The sequence below is a fragment of the Ostrinia nubilalis genome, chromosome 24 (assembly GCF_963855985.1).
Source record: "Ostrinia nubilalis chromosome 24, ilOstNubi1.1, whole genome shotgun sequence".
NCBI lineage: Eukaryota > Metazoa > Arthropoda > Insecta > Lepidoptera > Crambidae > Ostrinia > Ostrinia nubilalis.
In genome coordinates, this window is record NC_087111.1 from 8146655 (window position 1) to 8168162 (window position 21508).

The 21508-nt window shown below is 43.8% G+C and overlaps 1 protein-coding gene and 1 long non-coding RNA gene across 2 annotated transcripts in view; both read left to right on the forward strand.

Annotated features, from left to right (window-relative positions):
• The window catches only part of LOC135083758 (uncharacterized), an 84195-nt gene that overhangs the window by 7729 nt on the left and 54958 nt on the right, over positions 1 to 21508 (forward strand). The window lies entirely within an intron of this gene.
• On the forward strand, positions 97 to 21440 carry LOC135083752 (facilitated trehalose transporter Tret1-like). Its single transcript, XM_063978492.1, has 11 exons — positions 97 to 247; positions 3817 to 3969; positions 5109 to 5311; positions 14665 to 14851; positions 15419 to 15583; positions 16108 to 16244; positions 17148 to 17240; positions 18944 to 19055; positions 19413 to 19527; positions 20501 to 20653; positions 21336 to 21440. Exons 1-11 carry the CDS (start codon positions 196 to 198, stop codon positions 21370 to 21372), a joined length of 1407 nt encoding a protein of 468 aa, XP_063834562.1. The 5' UTR covers positions 97 to 195; the 3' UTR covers positions 21373 to 21440.

The following is a 21508-nucleotide window of genomic DNA, read 5'->3' on the forward strand; positions in this document are numbered from 1 at the left end:
CTCTCAATCAATTACTTTTTGCAAAGCAGAAAAAATCTTGTGAAGGGAACGTCGTTGAAAACAAAGGTTTTACACACAGAAGTAATTGTAGCGGCCGACAGGTCGCACGTCTTTGTTATTATCAATTTATCAAAACTTTATTAAATATTTAATTGTGAGAAGTTATTGATAACTTCTGCGTGGGCTGTTTTTAATATGATTGATAACCTTAAGTTGAAATGGCGGCAATATTTGGCAGCTTCCTTGGGTAAGTGGTAATGATAAGATTGTTTTTTTATGCAGTTATGGAATTGTACATCGTTTCCGGGGTTCAGTTAAATAAGTAGGTACCCAGAAACTTCTTACTGTTCGTAGTCATCAATGCTACTTATGTGGTGTGTATGATAAATAAATAATTAAAAAAAAACATTTCTTGATTTAAATCGTTAATTTAACTTAACATTTCACGAGTGCGTTAACAGGCAGGACACTATATATAACGCCCGTATTTACAAACGATACTTACTTAAGTGAAGCAGAAAATCGAATGCACAGCGTTGCATAGAGCTCTGTGATTGGTTCGTGTGTCACCCTGTGCGTCCACGCGCACTGTGAGACCTCATAGTAATGTTTGTGAATACGGGCGTAATACACAACGAACCACATGCCCCAAGACGGGCCGGAGCATGTGGAGAACATGCGGAGTCCATGAAACACACCTGTGTACTGTGCGAATACGACGCGCTAGAACTACTATGATGGGTCTCCTGGGGTCGGCTTATCGGGAAACAAAACACAAAAGATCCCAATGGTTCGAAGTAAGATAAGATAACATAACATTTAAAGCCTTCATTTAAATCACAATAAAAAACATTACATTATGTAAAAAATATAGGTAACCTGGTTAACTCTATGAACCTCAACACCTGTCACCTCTTTCTTTTAGGGATGTAATAATCTCTCCTTGATATTCTAGCAAGTTACCTTCAAATTAACTTTAGAATAGTAACTAATTTTATGAAATATCTTTCAATAAAATTAAATTAACCTCTACTTTTTTAATACTCAGATTCAGTCAACCGGGTCAGGCTATGTTCCTACGTTGCTTGTTTACTGTGTTGTTACAATAAACATGACACTGTAAGTTTTTTTTATTGGACATTACCGATAGAAGCGGTTAAATTCGTGATTCAAAACAACTGTGGGATTTTTCTGGTTTTTACACAAATAATTGTAATTAAAGAGATTGCAATCAGGTAGGTATTAAATTAACTCCGAAAAGAAGAATTGTTAAATGCACGATGAATTGCCAAAACTAAAAGGAAACTTATTGATAGCTCGCACACTAAGTTTTATGAAACTAAATAGGTAGGCATATTTCATTTTCATGTAGAACAACAAACAAACAAAAACAATGACTCGCGTTTGCACTGGGAATCGAACGGCCAACCAAAAGCCATGTGTGTGTATGTTGCGAAAGAGTGGTTACTGTTTTCGATACGCCTTTGATTTATTTAAGCTTAAAGATCAAAAGCTCCCCAAGCAGTGAATCATGAATTCATGATGCTAATAACTACTTATACTCGTACAACTTTTTATTTAAGCTAAATACCTGACACAAAAAGTCTAATAAGCTCCACTAATACCACAGAATAAACTAATACCTACGTATAGACAAAAAGGACACAATAAATTAGTACCTATAGACTTAAACCTGTTGCCCTTCACTTCTAAGATTACTTGGTGCTATAAATATTCAATTGGTCTGTTACTAACAATATTTATTATAGTTAAATACTATTATAAAGAGCCTGCGGGTGCATCTAGTCGATTCGGAATTCCCACCTGGCAAACTATGTTTTATTGATGAAAACAATCAGAAAAAAGTAGTTTGAAAGTATTAAGCGCCTACCTCGAAATACTAATAGTCCAGTCATTTAAGCTTAAATTAGGTAAGAATCTCGGAATTAGAGATACCCAGCTGTAAGTCTGTAAATACTTGTATATTGACACCCTAAAAGTTGTCTCAAAACCTACATATGGTAGGGTGTAAGCAACTATTAAATTTTAAGGTCAAAGGTCACAAAAATCGGTTTTTTGCGCTTTTTTTGGAAATATCTCATTTCCTATGGGTTTTTTGCTATTTGTATTTATTATCAATATTGTAGAATACTAAATTCTCTACAAATTTTGTTTAAAATTTTTTTTTATACGGTGAACCGTTTTCGAGATAGAGGGCGGAGAGCGCGCGGTCACTGCATCACTTCAGGTCAACTTAAGCGGTTTAGGTTTTTCATACAAAAGGATTTTCCCGCTAATTCCCGTGGGAATTTCGGTAATTACTTGTTGTAAATAAGCTTTAAGTTTACTAAGGTACCTACATGCCAAATTTCAAGCGTCTAACTTCCGTTAAGCGTTTATATTTTTCATACAAAAGGATTTTCCCGCTAATTCCTGTTCCCGTGGGAATTCCTAAGTAAACTATAACCTGCCCAGGTGTATGAAGAATAATTGTACCAAGTTTCGTTAAAATCCATCGAGTAGTTTTTGTTTCTATAAGGAACATACAGACGGACAGACAGACAGACAAAAATTTTACTGATTGCATTTTTGGCATCAGTATCGATCACTAATCACCCCCTGATAGTTATTTTGAAAATATATTTCATGTATAGAATTCTGTCCGTCTGTATGTTCCTTATAGAAACAAAAACTACTCGACGGATTTTAACGAAACTTGGTACAATTATTCTTCATACACCTGGGCAGGTTATAGTATACTTAGGAATTCCCACGGGAACAGGAATTAGCGGGAAAATCCTTTTGTATGAAAAATCTAAACGCTTAACGGAAGTTAGACGCTTTAAATTTGGCATGTAGGTACCTTAGTAAACTCAAAGCTTAGTTACAACAAGGAATTCCCGAAATTCCCACAGGAATTAGCGGGAAAATCCTTTTGTATGAAAAATCTAAACCGCTTAAGTAGACCTGAAGTGATGCAGTGACCGCGCGCTCTCCGCCCTCTATCTCGAAAACGGTTCACCGTATAAAAAAAGTTTTTAAACAAAATTTGTAGAGAATTTAGTATTCTACAATATTGATAATAAATACAAATAGCAAAAAACCCACAGGAAATGAGATATTTCTAAAAAAAGCGCAAAAAACCGATTTTTGTGACCGTTGACCTTGAAATTTAATAGTTGCTTACACCCTACCATATGTAGGTTTTGAGACAACTTTTAGGGTGTCAATATACACGTATTTACAGACTTACAGCTGGGTATCTCGAATTCCGAGGTGAACTTACTATAATGACTGGACTATAATGCCAACCAGTTACTTGAAATTACGTTGAATTATTTAATACATTATTCAGATCTAGGTTCCAGCCAGATGCTTATCCAATATCTAGATTTACCCTGCTCTAAGCTCTAGAGCACTGATACTTTACCAAATGTAGAGCTAGGTATAGGTAAATGTAATGCAAGGTCTAAACTAAATTATTTTCTCTACTATAACCCGATATATTCTGGATTCAACAATTTGGTGGTGTGTATATGGAAACCTAGCACCTAGCACTTCATGTTGGTTTGTATTCCTGTGAAATAACTATGCCTATTCAGAAACTTCAACGCGTCAATGTTCATTGATTCTACTGTCCAAAGAGCCACTATAATTGTTTGTACATGCAATAAACGTTTTGAATTTGAATTTGAACCCACCTGATAGGTGCTTATCAGATCGGAGTGAATCACAAAGAGAATTAGTGAATTATAACCCTGCAAACTTGAACCGCCACAGTTTCTGATGTATAAATAGAACTTCCTAACTCCACAGCAAGCTACGGCAGCCTCTGCACAGGGATGTCGATGGGCTGGACGTCGCCCGTGCTGCCTCAGCTGCGCGGACCCAACTCGCCTCTGGCGACGCCACCCACGCTGCAAGAGGAGTCCTGGATCGGATCGCTGCTGGTGCTCGGAGGACTCTTCGGTAATAATAATCACATAGTTTCAAGTCTATTTGTTACTGTACCTCATACTGAGAGTTGCATTTGCGTGAGAGGAATGGCAACATTCGTAAAATGTTTTTCGGAGTGAAAGTGAGCCAGATGGTTAAGCTCCAGGCTGCTCCAGGTTTATTAAAAAAAAAATAGGCCTACTGCATAATCCATTCATTATTTTGAACAACCACCTGTCCATAGATGATTATGCCACAACTTTCCTCCATCGCGTTTCAACGTACAGTCAGCGTCAAATAGTTTGTGACACCCAAAGTCGTAAAAAAATTGATACCACAATTATTTTTAAAAAAAGATTATTCCAATGGTAACAAAGACGTGTTGCGAAGTTTTTGGCTACTGACTGTATTTACCACTTGTTGGACTTGGAAGAACGATTCATTTATAAGTTTAAAATGAGATTTAATATTAGATATTGTAATAAACGTTACTATAAGGTCAAAATGGCATGTCGTGTGGGAATTATGCTAAATAACCATATTATAATAAAACATGACCGATTAAATTGACGAGAAGAATAAATAGATATTTAATTACATCGCTACGTCATTAGTAGTAAAGTAAGATACTTAGCTACCGTGTTTTATTCAGACAACTAAGTAAACCAGTTTTTTCAGACACAACATCATCACTGACTCTACATTTTGCTGCAAAATTGTTTGGCTTGATGCACAGTATTTGGTTTGTTTGATGTTAACTCTTGTCATAGCAAGTAACTATACCTACAGCAACCAGAACAGTCAGACACTCAATCTGAATCAGAAATTAAAACCAGTTTTTCATTTGAAAAGGACCTCCCTTCATAATAAACGATCTACTGATTTGACCACTGACATTGACCCACAGAGTAACCCTCTCTAAAATTTTCGAAGTTTTTACTCTTTGCCTTTTTGCCCTGTAAATGTGAACTCATAACTATCATCATCAAAATATTTAAATACGAGTAGCCTTATGCTTCAATCACACCAACGCGTGCAGATCGCCATCGCCCGCCGGTGCGATCATATGCCAATGACAGGTCGCGCAACCCTTGACAGTCCGCGCGACTTTTGTTGACGTTGTTGTGGTTGAAGCTTTACCTCCTTATAACTTTCTACACCCCTTTCCCCAGGCCCCGTGATCACAGTCCTGCTGTCCAAGCACATCGGGCGCCGCTGGCTGATCATGGGCTCGAACGTGCCGCTGCTGCTGGGCTGGCTGCTGGCCGGAGTGGCCTCCGAGCTGGCCACGCTGTACGCGGCGCGCCTGCTCTGGGGCTGCGCCACGGGCATGCAGTTCGCGACCATTCCCATCTACATAGGGGAGATCGCTGAGGTCAGAACTGTATGAGCTTCTTCTTTGTGCTATAGGTAGTCTGGGTCCTTGTTTAATGGAGCTAGCCGTCTACCCAGGAGATATCGTTGAGGTGAGAACTGCTAACTCTTTGTACAATAGATGCGGGACTATAACTAGGACTATACCTCCCGTTACCACTGCGCAACTTCTGTGTAGCTAGGATCTACAGCTTGACCGTCAATGTTTTTGCTATAAATAGCCTAGGTCTACATAGGAGAGTCGCTAAGGTGAGAATTGTCACGAAACTATTCTTTGTTCTATAATAATCTAGCTAGGTCCTCGACTCTTTTGAGGATCTACCCCACTGCTTCGAGTCTAAATGATGTAACTGGCAGCTGCTGGCTGAAGTCAGCTAACCCAATCACTGATTTCCTAGTTAGCTTTCTGGAAGATTCTTCTTTTTTCTGGGCTCGAATATTAGAAACCTCTTTCGTAATGTAGCTGGATGGCTACTGGGTAGCATTGGTCTAGGACTAGGTTCCCGGACCACAGTCCCCTGTCCAAGCACATCGGGCGCCGCTGGCTGATCATGGGCTCGAACGTGCCGCTGCTGCTGGGCTGGCTGCTGGCCGGAGTGGCCTCCGAGCTGGCCACGCTGTACGCGGCGCGCCTGCTCTGGGGCTGCGCCACGGGCATGCAGTTCGCGACCATTCCCATCTACATAGGGGAGATTGCTGAGGTCAGAACTGTATGAGCTTCTTTCTGCTATAACCTAGGTCCTCGTTTAATGGAGCTAGCCATCTACATAGGGAGAGAGAGAGCGCTCAGGTGAGCATTGCCAATTCTTTATGCTATAGATACGGGACTATTCCCACCTCTCGTTCTCACCGCTGCAACTCATGTGTAGCCAGGATCTACAGCCTGACCGCCAATGTTTAGAACTGCTAATTCTTTGTGCTATAGATACGGAATTATTCCCACCGCTGTAATTTCTGTGAAGCCAGGATCTACAGCTTGACCGCCAAGGTTTGTTCTATAGATAGCGTAGGTCTTCGTCTATATACTGTAACCATCTACCTAAATAGGAGAATCGCTAAGGTGAGAACTGCTACGAATCTCCTCTTTATAACCTAGCTCCTCATCTATTTAGAGAAGCTACCCATCTAGATTGGAGAGTCGCTGAGGCGAGAACTACTTCGAGTCTACATGATGTAACTGGCTAGCTGCTGGCTGAAGTTAGCAACATTTTCGTAGTTTAGACTCCTGGAAGATTCTTCTTTTCTGGGCTTGACTATTGAAAATCTGCTTCGTAATGTAGCTACTTAGATGGCTACTGGGTGGAACTGGTCTAGGTCTAGGTTCCCGGCCCACAGTCCGCTGTCCAAGCACATCGGGCGCCGCTGGCTGATCATGGGCTCCAACGTGCCGCTGCTGCTGGGCTGGCTGCTGGCCGGAGTGGCCTCCGAGCTGGCCACGCTGTACGCGGCGCGCCTTCTCTGGGGCTGCGCCACGGGCATGCAGTTCGCGACCATTCCCATCTACATAGGGGAGATCGCTGAGGTCAAAACTGCTAATTCTTTGTACTAGAGATACGGGACTGTTCCCACTGCTGTAATTTCTGTGAAGCCAGGATCTTCAGCTTGATCGTCAAGGTTTGTGCTTTTAGCCGAAGTCGTCGTCTATGAGCTACCCAGATGGGTAGCGCACTTCAGCGACTTTCCTATCTAGACAGATAGGAGAGTCACTAATAGATGCTCTCTTATCTAGATAGATAGGAAAGTAGGTATCTAGATAGATAGGAGAGTCGCTAAAGTGAGAACTACTTCGAGGCTACGTGATGTAACTGGCAGCTGTTGGCTGAAGTTAGCCAATTGCTGACAAGAAAAGACTGATTTTCTAGTCTGAACTAATGGAAGATTCTTCTTTTTTCTGGGCTCGAATATTAGAAATCTCCTTCGTAATGTAGCTAGATGGCTACTGGGTGGAACAGGTCTAGGACTAGGTTCCCGGACCACAGTCCTTGTCCAAGCACATCGGGCGCCGCTGGCTGATCATGGGCTCCAGCGCGCCGCTGCTGCTGGGCTGGCTGCTGGCCGGAGTGGCCTCCGAGCTGGCCACGCTGTACGCGGCGCGCCTGCTCTGGGGCTGCGCCACGGGCATGCAGTTCGCGACCATTCCCATCTACATAGGGGAGATCGCTGAGGTCAGAACTGCTGTTTGTACTATAGATACAGGACAATTACCACCGTTATCGTTGACTGACTCCCATCGCTACAACTTCTGTGTAAGCCAGGGTCTACAGCTTGACCGCAAAGGAGTGATTTTAGCCGAAGTCGTCGTCTATGAGCTACCCAGGTGGGTAGCGCACTACATTCCTATCTTTACAGATAGGAGAGATGCTCTCCTATCTAGATAGATAGGAAAGTAGGTATCTAGATAGATAGGAGAGTCGCTAAAGTGAGAACTACTTCGAGGCTACGTGATGTAACTGGCAGCTGCTGGCTGAAGTTTGCAAATTACCCAATGATCGATTTTCTAGTTTAAACTCCTGGAAGATTCTTCTTTTTTCTGGGCTCGAATATTAGAAACCTCTTTCGTAATGTAGCTGGATGGCTAGTAGCCTAGCGTAGTTTAGACTCCTGGAAGATTCTTCTTTTCTGGGCTTGACTATTTAAAATCTGCTTCGTAATGTAGCTACTTAGATGGCTACTGGATGGAACTGGTCTAGAACTAGGTTCCCGGACCACAGTCCCCTGTCCAAGCACATCGGGCGCCGCTGGCTGATCATGGGCTCGAACGTGCCGCTGCTGCTGGGCTGGCTGCTGGCCGGAGTGGCCTCCGAGCTGGCCACGCTGTACGCGGCGCGCCTGCTCTGGGGCTGCGCCACGGGCATGCAGTTCGCGACCATTCCCATCTACATAGGGGAGATCGCTGAGGTCAGAACTGCAAACTCTTTGTACTATAGGTACGAGTAGATACGGAACTGTCCCCATCTCTCGTTCTCACCGCTGCAACTCCTGTGTTGCCAGGATCTACAGCTTGAACGCCAAGATGTTTGTTCTATAGACACGGGACTGTTCTCACCTCTCGTTCCCACTGCTGCAATTTCTGTGTCGCCAGGATCTACAGCTTGGTCGCCGACGTCTGTGCTATAGGTAGCTTAGGTCCTTTTACAGGAGCTAGCCATCTACATAGGAGATTCGCTAAGATCTGCCACAAAACATGCCTTTGTGCTATAATCTAGCTAGATCTTCGATTCTTTTGAGGAGCTACCCATCTAGATTGGAGAGTCGCTGATGTGAGAACTGCTTCGCGTCTACATGATGTAACTGGCAAGCAGCTGGTTGACTAGACTCCTGGCAGATTCTTCTTTTTTCTGGGCTTGAATAATGGTAATCTGCTTCGTAATGTAGCTACTTAGATGGCTACTGGGTGGAATTGATCTAGGACTAGGTTCCCGGCCCACAGTCCTGTCCAAGCACATCGGGCGCCGCTGGCTGATCATGGGCTCCAGCGCGCCGCTGCTGCTGGGCTGGCTGCTGGCCGGAGTGGCCTCCGAGCTGGCCACGCTGTACGCGGCGCGCCTGCTCTGGGGCTGCGCCACGGGCATGCAGTTCGCGACCATTCCCATCTACATAGGAGAGATCGCTGAGGTCAGAACTGCTAATTCTTTGTACTATAGAAGATTCCGGAGCTCTCATTTCCACCGCTGCAATTTCTGTGTAGCCAGGATCTACAACTTGACCGCCTAGGTTTGCTCGCACACTCACTGCGGGCGCCCGTCGCACAGTCGCGACAGCAACATAATTACGCGCGAGCGATAGGGATGGGTAGCTTGGGGTCATTGGACGGGATTCTACGTGCTCACGGACCAGGCTTTACATAGAAGAGTCGCTAAGGTGAGAACTGTCACGAAACTTCTCTTTGTGCTATAATCTAGCTAGGTCCTCGACTCTTTTGAGGAGCTACCCATCTAGGAAGGAGGGTCGCTGAGATGAGCGCTGTTTCGAATCTACCTTATTATGATGTAGGCTAGCTGATGGCTGAGGTTAGCAACTCACTCCTGGAAGATTCTTCTTTTCTGGGCTTGAATATTAAAAATCTGCTTCGTAATGTAGCTACTTAGGGCTACTGGATAGAACTGGTCTAGAACTAGCTTCCCGGCCCACAGTCCTGTCCAAGCACATCGGGCGCCGCTGGCTGATCATGGGCTCGAACGTGCCGCTGCTGCTGGGCTGGCTGCTGGCCGGAGTGGCCTCCGAGCTGGCCACGCTGTACGCGGCGCGCCTGCTCTGGGGCTGCGCCACGGGCATGCAGTTCGCGACCATTCCCATCTACATAGGGGAGATCGCTGAGGTGAGAGATGCTATGAGCTTCTTCTTGGTGCTATAAGTAGTCTTGTTGGGAGCGGCGTACAATGACTAACGTCACCTCGGGCCGACAGCGTCATCATCGGCTGCGCTCGGGTCAGACACTCGCCTTTGGACATCACCGTCGACGCACGATTACCGCGTATCCTAGATAATCAATTGTAAATTAGGCTGGCGAGAATACAGCACCTATTTTTATACAGTCCACTATTTTATTTATTACTAATATTCGTTAGGACCCTAACAGTCTAGCTCCTAGTTTAATGGAGCTAGCTGTCTACCCAGGAGATATCGTTGAGGTGAGAACTGCTAACTCTTTGTACAATAGATACGGGACTATTCCTAGGACTATACCTCTCGTTACCAGTGCTGCAACTTCTGTGTAGCCAGGATCTACAGCTTGATCGTCAAGGTTTGTGCTATTAGCCGAAGTCGTCGTCTATGAGCTACCCAGATGGGTAGCGCACTTCAGCGACTTTCCTATCTAGACAGATAGGAGAGTCACTAATAGATGCTCTCTTATCTAGATAGATAGGAAAGTAGGTATCTAGATAGATAGGAGAGTCGCTAAAGTGAAAACTATCACGAAACTCTTCTTTGTGCTATAATCTAGCTAGGTTACTCGACTCTTTTGAGGAGCTACCCATCTATATAGGAGGGTCCCTGAGATGAGCGCTGTTTGGAATCTACCTTATTATGATGTAGGTAACTGGCTAGCTGATGGCTGAGGTTAGCAACTTACTCCTGGAAGATTTTCCTTTTTTTGGGGCTTGAATGATGGAAATCTGCTTCGTAATGTAGCTAGAAGGCTACTGGGTGGAACTGGTCTTGGACTAGGTTCCCGGCCCACAGTCCTTGTCCAAGCACATCGGGCGCCGCTGGCTGATCATGGGCTCCAGCGCGCCGCTGCTGCTGGGCTGGCTGCTGGCCGGAGTGGCCTCCGAGCTGGCCACGCTGTACGCGGCGCGCCTGCTCTGGGGCTGCGCCACGGGCATGCAGTTCGCGACCATTCCCATCTACATAGGGGAGATCGCTGAGGTCAGAACTGCTATGAACTTCTTCATTGTGCTATAGGTACTACCTAGGTCTAGATACCTATTAGGTAGTCTAGGTCCTCGTTTAATGGAGCTATCTGTCTACCCAGGAGATATCGTTGAGGTGAGATGTGCTAACTCTTTGTACAATAGATACGGGACTATCCCTAGGACTATACCTCTCGTTACCACTGCTGCAACTTCTGTGTAGCTAGGATCTACAGCTTGACCGTCAATGTTTTTGCTATAGATAGCTTACGTCTACATAGAAGAGTCACTAAGGTGAGAACTGCCACGAAACTCCTCTTTGTGCTTTGATCTAGCTAGGTCCTCGACTCTTTTGAGGATCTACCCCACTGTTTCGAGTCTAAATGATGTAACTGGCAGCTGCTGGCTGAAGTAGCAAATTACTTAAACACTGATTTTCTAGTCTAGACTCCTGGCAGATTCTTCTTTTTTCTGGGCTTGAATATTGGAAATCTGCTCCGTAATGTAGCTAGATGGCTACTGGGTGGAACTGGTCTATGACTAGGTTCCCGGACCACAGTCCTTGTCCAAGCACATCGGGCGCCGCTGGCTGATCATGGGCTCCAGCGCGCCGCTGCTGCTGGGCTGGCTGCTGGCCGGAGTGGCCTCCGAGCTGGCCACGCTGTACGCGGCGCGCCTGCTCTGGGGCTGCGCCACGGGCATGCAGTTCGCGACCATTCCCATCTACATAGGAGAGATCGCTGAGGTCAGAACTGCTAATTCTTTGTACTATAGAAGATTCCGGAGCTCTCATTTCCACCGCTGCAATTTCTGTGTAGCCAGGATCTACAACTTGACCGCCTAGGTTTGCTCGCACACTCACTGCGGGCGCCCGTCGCACAGTCGCGACAGCAACATAATTACGCGCGAGCGATAGGGATGGGTAGCTTGGGGTCATTGGACGGGATTCTACGTGCTCACGGACCAGGCTTTACATAGAAGAGTCGCTAAGATGAGAACTGCCACGAAACTCCTCTTTGTGCTTTAATCTAGCTAGATCCTCGATTCTTTTGAGGAGCTACCCATCTAGATTGGAGAGTCGCTGATGTGAGAACTGCTTCGCGTCTACATGATGTAACTGGCAAGCAGCTGGTTGACTAGACTCCTGGAAGATTCTTCTTTTTTCTGGGCTTGAATGATAGAAATATGCTTCGTAATGTAGCTACTTAGATGGCTACTGGGTGGTATATTGGTCTAGGACTAGGTTCCCGGCCCACAGTCCTTGTCCAAGCACATCGGGCGCCGCTGGCTGATCATGGGCTCCAGCGCGCCGCTGCTGCTGGGCTGGCTGCTGGCCGGAGTGGCCTCCGAGCTGGCCACGCTGTACGCGGCGCGCCTGCTCTGGGGCTGCGCCACGGGCATGCAGTTCGCGACCATTCCCATCTACATAGGGGAGATCGCTGAGGTCAGAACTGCTATAAGCTTCTTCCTGCTATAACCTAGGTCCTCGTTTAATGGAGCTAGCCATCTACATAGGGAGAGAGAGAGCGCTCAGGTGAGCATTGCCAATTCTTTATGCTATAGATACGGGACTATTCCCACCTCTCGGTCCCACCGCTGCAACTCATGAGTGTAGCCAAGATCTACAACTTGACCGCGAATGTTTCTGCTATAAGATAGCCTAGGTCCTCGTCTATTTACAGGAGCTAGCCATCTTCATAAGAGAGTCGCTAAGGTGAGAACTGCTACGAATCTCTTCTTTGTGCTATAATCTAGCTAGATCTTCGATTCTTTTGAGGAGCTACCCATCTAGATTGGAGAGTCGCTGATGTGAGAACTGCTTCGCGTCTACATGATGTAACTGGCAAGCAGCTGGTTGACTAGACTCCTGGAAGATTCTTCTTTTCTGGGCTTGAATGATGGAAATCTGCTTCGTAATGTAGCTACTTAGATGGCTACTGGGTGGAATATTGGTCTAGAACTAGGTTCCCGGACCACAGTCCTTGTCCAAGCACATCGGGCGCCGCTGGCTGATCATGGGCTCCAGCGCGCCGCTGCTGCTGGGCTGGCTGCTGGCCGGAGTGGCCTCCGAGCTGGCCACGCTGTACGCGGCGCGCCTGCTCTGGGGCTGCGCCACGGGCATGCAGTTCGCGACCATTCCCATCTACATAGGGGAGATCGCTGAGGTCAGAACTGTATGAGCTTCTTCTTTGTGCTATAGGTAGTCTGGGTCCTCGTTTAATGGAGCTAGCTGTCTACCCAGGAGATATCGTTGAGGTGAGAACTGCTAACTCTTTGTACAATAGATACGGGACTATCCCTAGGACTATACCTTTCGTTACCACTGCTGCAACTTCTGTGTAGCTAGGATCTACAGCTAGACCGTCAATGTTTTTGCTATAGATAGCTTAGGTCTACACAGAAGATTCGCTAAGGTGAGAACTGCCACGAAACTCCTCTTTGTGCTTTAATCTAGCTAGGTCCGCGACTCTTTTGAGGAGCTACCCATCTAGATAGGAGGGTCGCTTAGATGAGCGCTGTTTCGAATCTACCTTATTATGATGTAGGTAACTGGCTAGCTGATGGCTGAGGTTAGCAACTTACTCCTGAAAGATTTTCCTTTTTTGGGGCTTGAATGATGGAAGTCTGCTTCGTAATGTAGCTAGATGGCTATTGGGTGAAATTTTGGTCTAGAACTAGGTTCCCGGCCCACAGTCCTTGTCCAAGCACATCGGGCGCCGCTGGCTGATCATGGGCTCCAGCGCGCCGCTGCTGCTGGGCTGGCTGCTGGCCGGAGTGGCCTCCGAGCTGGCCACGCTGTACGCGGCGCGCCTGCTCTGGGGCTGCGCCACGGGCATGCAGTTCGCGACCATTCCCATCTATATAGGGGAGATCGCTGAGGTCAGAACTGCTAATTCTTTGTACTAGAGATACGGGACTGTTCCCACTGCTGTAATTTCTGTGAAGCCAGGATCTTCAGCTTGATCGTCACGGTTTGTGCTTTTGGCCGAAGTCGTCGTCTATGAGCTACCCAGATGGGTAGCGCACTACAGCGACTTTCCTATCTTTACAGATAGGAGAGTCGCTAATAGATGCTCTCCTATCTAGATAGATAGGAAAGTAGGTATCTAGATAGATAGGAGTCGCTAAAGTGAAAACTATCACGAAACTCCTCTTTGTGCTATAATCTAGCTAGGTCCTCGATTCTTTTGAGGAGCTACCCATCTAGTAGAATGGTTACGGAGGTGAGAACTGCTACGAGTCTACATGATGTAACTGGCAAGCAGCTGGTGGACTAGACTCCTGGAAGATTATTTTTTTCTGGGCTTGAATATTGGAAATCTTCTCCGTAATGTAGCTAGATGGCTACTGGGTGGAATTACGACGTGAGTTACGCTTCTAGAAATTGTATGAAAACTATAAGTGGCGCTTGCTGCGCTTCCTCTCGGCCTCCTCCGCTTCATGTTTGAAAGTGCCCTAAGTTCCTCGATTATTAAAAGAGTTCCTCTCTAAAACACTGATGAACTGTATTACTATTACTATTAAGCAAAAAATTGACACTGTACTCGTATAGTGTAGGTATAGGTAGGCAAAAATCAGGTAGGAGGTACCAATCCCAAATAACTTACTGAAAGGTTTTTCTGCTTCTGTCTGGATTTGAACGTTAGAAATCCTTAGCTGGCTGGTTTTTAAGTGGAATTGGTTGGGAATGCAGCATCTTACGCTACCTTCACCTCCATTAAAGAGGCAGAAAAAGTTTTTAAATAAATAATAATAATAATAAATAAATCTTTGGACAATTTCACACAGCGCCAGCTAGCCCCAAAGTAAGCAACTTAATGCTTGTGTTATGGGTGCTAGCTTAACGGATATGCTACTTATATACTTTTTTTTTTAATACAAAAATATTATACATAGTCACACCCAGACCCGTCAGACTACTTATAAAACTGTTTTTGGTTCTACATTTTTTCTTAACATTATTTATATCCTTTTTATGTTTGTTTGTTTTTCATTCCAGGACAAGATCCGCGGCTCCCTCAGCGCGCTATTCCTGCTCTTCATCAACGTGGGCTTCTTGCTGGCTTACGCCATTGGGCCCTTCACCTCGTACTGGGGCCTGACTGCGGCGGGAGGGATCCTGTCGCTGTTCTATGTCCCTTTCACCTATTTCATCCCGGAGTCTCCGTTCTTCCTCGTTCTTAATGGTACGAGATATTTTACTTGTTAAAGAAAACCGAATGGTGTAATTTTATAAAATACCTAGTAGGATTTAAGTGAGTCTTGTTGTACTTAAGGCTGATATTGATAAGTACTTAAGTAGGTAGGTCAGTTACTTAAGTACTTAACAATATCAGTTTTGTGCTCCGGGTACAGTTACCCGGAGCACAAATTATATCATTTTCTTTACGGTTTGGTAATCGTTTTTTTCCGTAAGAAAAACAAAACCGCGTCGTTACGGTAGTATAGGTACGATTACGAGATTTATTCGTGCTCAGGGTACTGAAGATGGATCGCAGACAGTTACTAAGTAGGAGTGAATTTTAATAATGCCGTAGTCGTACACTCACGCCCGTATTCACAAACGATGCTTGCTTAGGTAAGTGAAGCTGCAAATCGAACGCACAGCGTTGAATAGAGCTCTTTGATTGGTTTGTACTGTGCTGTGCGTCCACGCGCACTGTGAGACCTCATAGTAATGTTTGTGAATACGGGCGTCATTCAATCTTTGATATTCATTCAATTCTTACAACATAATAACGGTTATTCCACAGGTCGTTCAGAAGAAGCATCAGAAGTGCTTCAGAAACTACGCGGCACTTCAAAAGAGGCCGTACTCCCGGAACTTGAAGGTCTTCAAGCAGTCGTAGCCAGGGAGTTCAAGGAAGAGCCCAGGATTAAGGACCTGTGGGCTACCAGAGGAAACGTCAAAGCTTTGGGTATGCATTACAACCAAAGTAACCAAATAGTTCGCAACATAATAATATGCCTTTGTTACTCCTACTAGTGTTACAGTATTACATCTACTACTGCATCGTTTTCAAAATAATTCCAAGGTTTTCAGGATTCTGATCTTGCTAATACGTAGGTACAATGAAATAATGAATCATTCATGTTGACTTTCGATTCCCTTTTTGTCAATTGTTAGGTCTAGCATCTCATCTTCTTGAACTAGAATAAGTAAGTACCTAATGTTAGTAGGTACGAGAGGGGACGAAAGTGGTTGCTAAGCTTGAAACTTTTCCGAACGTGTGCCATGGAGCTTATCATAGTATAAAGTGACTTGGGGTACATATCTTACGACCCCTCTCGTACTATTATAGTTACACATGAAGTTCGCTAGTTCTTTTCAAGAAAGAAAAATTTTTAATAAACATTTCCATTGTCTATTTTAATTTATTATTTAGCTCACTGTAATTCTCCTAAAAGAAGGTGCATTTAAGCAGCAACTTACATTTTCTAGGTATCTGCGTGTTCCTGGCCATGCTTCTCCAGCTGTCTGGCATTGACGTGCTGCTGTTCTACATGGAAGAATTGCTTGTGAAGGTCGGCGCCTCCATCACTCCTTCTGATGGCACCATCATCATGGGAGTGGTTCAGGTAACAACTTCAGTCAATAACCCTCCTGGCGCAGTTGGGTAAAAAGAAGTCTCTCACTGCACCAGTGGCGTAGCTAGGTAACCAAGGGCCCTGGGGCAAATAAAAAAATAGGGCCCCACATTAAACTTACTTACTCCTGATACAGTTTTTTTTTAACCGTTCTCTTCTCTTCACAATAAAACGCACAATGATAAAAAATAAACGCACATATCGCTATCCGTCAAACAACACTGCCAACCCACAGAAAGAATTTAGGGGAATTCTCTAGTTATAACTTTCGAATTTATTTTGAAAATGGGAGAAATTTTCAAAGTTCACTTCAATTGAGATTTTCTGGTAAGAATTCGGGGGCCCCGGGGCACTCCACCGCGTTTTAGAAGAAGCAGCATGAGTCCTCCATATTATAAGTCCGTAGTAAGGACAATCTGGTCAGGTCAGGGATTCTTGGATGGCTCAAACATGGAGTGCAGTTTTGTTCCCCAGTCGATGAAGCACATGATGTCATGCCCTGAGTGCCCGAGCAACTGCACTCAGGAGGATTTAATTAATGCTGCTGACAACGCCACTCTTGTAACGGAGTTTTGGGCTGACACTGTGTAGGTTTGTTGTCGACACGACAAGAAGAATTTATCACGCAAAAAGTTACTGAACGGACTTTGATAAAACTTTACAGTATTATTGTTTATTACGTCAGAATATGTTATGGAAATCCTTGGGGAGACATTTGTCCAGCAATGGACGTCATTTGGCTGAAAATAACGAACGTCACTTATGTGCTATAATTTATGACGATCTGTGACAACCTGAATTTCAGGCAAAGCCGTGGGCAAAAGCTACTCGTAGTAAATAACATAAGTAATTTGTGCCTTTTTAACTTATGTGTGTTGTTATTTTTGTATCCAGGTTGTGACAAGTTGTATAACTCCACTGGTGGTTGACCGGCTCGGAAGAAAACTGCTCATGTGGACCACGTCTCTTGGACTCACAATATTTCTAGTAAGTTTCCAACATAACGTAGCAATAGCAATATTTTGCCTTTGATAATGTATTTAAAACCAATTACTTTAAACCGCTTACTTATAATGGAATTAATTTAATTAAAGTTTACATAAAACGTTACATAAATTAATCAAGCACACGGCCGAATACTGAAACACTACTCAAATCTGTCACTCAGCTGACGGGCTCCTAAATTTAAGTATCCTTCAATTTTAAATGGTATTCTCAAACGCTACTCAACGGATTTGAAGCCGTGATCAGCTAAGCAGCTCTCAAATGTTTACATAATGGCAACATTTACCAAAAAAAGTATGTTTTCATTTACACAAATGATAACTTTACGTCTTTTATCCATTACACGCAGCATCGTTTGGTTATGTATTGTCTTTTATGGAAATATACTCAATCAACTTAACATAGAACAGTTTATTTTTAGTTTCTATTATATATAAATCTCGTTTTATCAGATAAAAATAATAATGCTTGCATTTTTATTTAATTAAAAAATAATTTTAAATATGATACTTTTTATTGTTGAAATCTATTAAGTGGCGATCGTGGACCGAAACGTAACCACAATTGACATTTATCATTGTTGACTGACAGAGCATCAAATTGACAAATCAACTACTCTTGGAAATGCTGCTATGCGAAGTCCCCTTAATCCTCAGAAATAGGCATGTTTATGTAAAGCGATTTCATAGCAGCTATTTTGGTTGTTACTTCGTGCACTATACGATGCACAGTTGGCTGTTAGATGTGGAAGATATCACCTAGTACACGTTCATAACTTCCCGTTGCGTAGAACAGTAGGGTTATAATAAGTATTTGGTCCACTGGTTGTATGGCATTTGGTGTGGGGTTTCAAAGAACTTCCAAATTATGAATCCAGAAACAACACCGTTTCTTTAGAGACGCGGAACCTCGCTCGGAATTGCATGTCATTATAATAATATTTTTCAATAGCGTTCAGCCTTATTGCGTTCCTGCGATTAGATCTAGGTATTTCCTCGAGGCTCGAAAGAAATGATAACGATGACACACATTATTTACCACTATTTAGGTCGATTTAGGTATAAGAATAGGATTTAAGATACCGCGCAAGCACTCTCAAATTTAACAGCTGCTTAAGACGATTTGACAGTTGTTTGAGTAATGCTTAGCGTTGAAAGGCGTTTCAGTATGCAAAAATTCATTTAAGTGGCGTTTGAGTGCAACTTAATTTGAGAGGTGCTTAAAAATTGAGAACTGCTCAGATATTGTTTTGAGTATGCGAAATGTAAGTTTAGGAGCTGCTTAACTATTTGAGAAGCCGTCAAATATTTAAATGGCGTTTCAGTATTCGGCCGACAGTCTGTTACCTTCAAAGTAATTGAAAACATCAACAAACGCGAGAAGCTACTCAGGTTACAGAATTCTTAATTGTTATTTAATTTTTTGTTCTTAATTTTTGTAAACCCCTGCTTAAAAGGCACCCACTGAAAATTTGAGTCTTGGCAGTTACACTGTCAAGATGATACTGATGTGGGTGACTTTTTTCTAATTATTAGTGTACCTATTTCTTTTGTTGCCAAATAAATTTCTTTCCTGTCTTTCAAACTGGGAATGCCTTGATGCTGCTTGTTATTTAACCAAGACGAAACTAAATCCATTATCCCAGTGCCAATTTTTTAGTTTTGTCCTAACTACAAATATTTCAGACCCTCATCGGAGTGTACGCGTTACTGGACTCGTACTACAAAGTGGATATGACGTCAGTCGCGTTCCTCCCGCTGCTCTGCCTCATCGTCTACATGATCCTCTTCACACTGGGTAAGAATATAATATAAGAATTACTAAGTTAACTGCGGAACTAAGATTTTATTCGTTTTATTCCTGTATCCATCTCGCCCGCAACAGTGGATGCGCAAATGCATCTGAAAAGAGCCCGCTACACATTCTCGCACTGCTTTTATCTGTGCACCGGTTCCATTGGCGTATCTAGGCTTCTTTTTCAGGGGGACCCTGTGCCCTGACATGCCATGTCATGGAAAACCACACCCACACACTGTTTAACAGCTTTGCTACACTTTCTTGCTTCACTCATCTTCGTAGCACAGCTTTGGTGAAAACGAAGTTTTACCCTGCAGCCTTACCATGTGTACCTATATAACTGAATTTTGTCTCCAGGCGTGGGTCCAGTGCCATGGATCTTAGTGGCGGAAATGTTCCCCGTGAAGACCAAGTGCTTAGCCAGCGGCATCTGCTCCTTCATGTGCTGGCTCGCCGGGTTCATATGGACGAGGTAATTTATTTGGCCCTGATTGGTAGTGTTCACCGGTTTGTGAGTTCATCGAAATAAACTCCATATCATTGCCCTACAGTGGCGACTTGGATTGAATGAGATTTGAAATCCCTGTATCCAATTAATTCGTGACTCCTTGGCATGGGACACACTGAACATCAAGGTCGTGGCACAGAATAATAATAAGTACTACGTACAGAAGTTTTACTTCGCGAAGGTATTTAAAAAAATGTATGCTCAATGTCATTAACAATATGGTGTAATTTAGTCTGTCTCAAGAGTCAAGCACCATTTTGTTGACAGATGTCAGTGATCGGCACTGCGCCGAAGCTATAGGGCTGACTTCGGTAAAATTATGTGACATGAGGTGCCAAACTGCGGATAATGGCGGAGGAAATACATGATTTAGCATGAATTATCATGAATAATATTAACTACTTATTTACCTCTCAGTGTCTTGAGGCAACTTAAAAAAGTACATTCTGTGTTTTTATTATTATTTAGGCAGTTAAATACTGTTAAACACAAGAATACGCGTGCGTGAGTCAATATTCGCTCGTATGTGAGGCCTTGTCGAATAGTATCCTGTAGGTGGGCCATCGTCGTGTTTTGTTTTCAATGCAAACTCGCGGAGATGAACAGGCCTGGTCGTGGCTACAAAAGCCACGCGGTAACCAGACCTTAGACATCTAAGGTCTGGTTACCATCCAAGCAGAGGAGACAAGAGAAGATGTAACCAATCAGATTTCGTTATTTGCACATCACATCTCCGCTTAACCTCGGTTCGGAATTCTGATGGGTTATTCAAAACAGACATCTCTTCTCCGCTGTGGTGGAAATCGGGTCTAAGTATGCAATGGATATCGCGAATGCGCCAAAGTGGTGCTCAGTCACTGTTTCCTCTTTTCGTGTTTTCTTCTGCTACTGTTGTATTGTGATAATTTGTATGTCTTATAAGGTATGTTTTTCGCAGGTTTTTCCGCGACGTAGCGGCGTCTTACGGAATCTACACAGCGTTCTGGATCCTGGCAGTGTGCTGCGGAATCGGCTTCGTGTTCAGCGCCACTCTGCTGCCCGAGACGAAAGGCAAGACCTTCGACGAGATACAGGACATGCTCAACAACAGGCGAGTGGCAAAAGCACCTTTATTTGTTTAGACATAAGGTTGTTTGGAAGAAATCGTGGATAAACCGAGATATAGAGCAGGCGAGTGGCAAACACAGCCTTAATTGTTTAGATTTAAGGTCGTTCGTTCGTTTCAGCCAAATGACGTCCACTGCTGGACAAAGGCCTCCTCCAAGGTTTTCCACAATGCACGGTCCTGCGCTGCCCGCATCCAGGCTCTTCCCGCGACCTTTACGAGATCGTCGGTCCACCTAGTAGGAGGCCTGCCCACGCCCGGAGATTTAAGGTCGTTTAATAGAAATCGTGAATAGGCCGAGATATCGAGCATTATCAAGAGGAGAGTACACTAGTTTAAAGCAAAATCGCCTTTATTTGTTAAGACTGAAGGTCTTTAGAAGGAAATTGTGGCTTGGCGTCAAACAAGCCAAGATATTTATTGTAAATTCATTTAGCGCGATATCTGTTGAGTTTCAGATTGAAACCGTGCCCACAAGAAGGATTTGCCCTACCTATACATAGTTGCCATTATAATATTTAATACTTTTAAATTGTTTTACGTGCCACTGCTAGTCCAATGTGTATTTTGATTTTAAAATGTAGTTATGTTCAATAATAGAATAATATTTCGCTATACCAAAATCGCTGCGCGGTGAATCTGAATTAATTTTGTTATTTTATTTCAGGGAAAGCAAACAAGAGGTGAAACCAGTAGACGTTTAGACTTAGCTGATATATTTACTCGTTAATGTTAGACTCTAGTTACTAATGTAAATAAACGTTAAATATAGTGTATCTCTTTTATTTTACATACGATACTTAACAATATTAAGTAAATAAGAAACCATAATGAATCCTG

Coding starts and splice junctions, on each gene's coding strand:
- LOC135083752 (XM_063978492.1), top strand. CDS start 196: ATGATTGATAACCTTAAGTTGAAATGGCGGCAATATTTGGCAGCTTCC. Junction 3,970..5,108: donor GGTGCTCGGAGGACTCTTCG/GTAATAATAATC, acceptor CCCTTTCCCCAG/GCCCCGTGATCACAGTCCTG. Junction 5,312..14,664: donor ACATAGGGGAGATCGCTGAG/GTCAGAACTGTA, acceptor TTTTCATTCCAG/GACAAGATCCGCGGCTCCCT.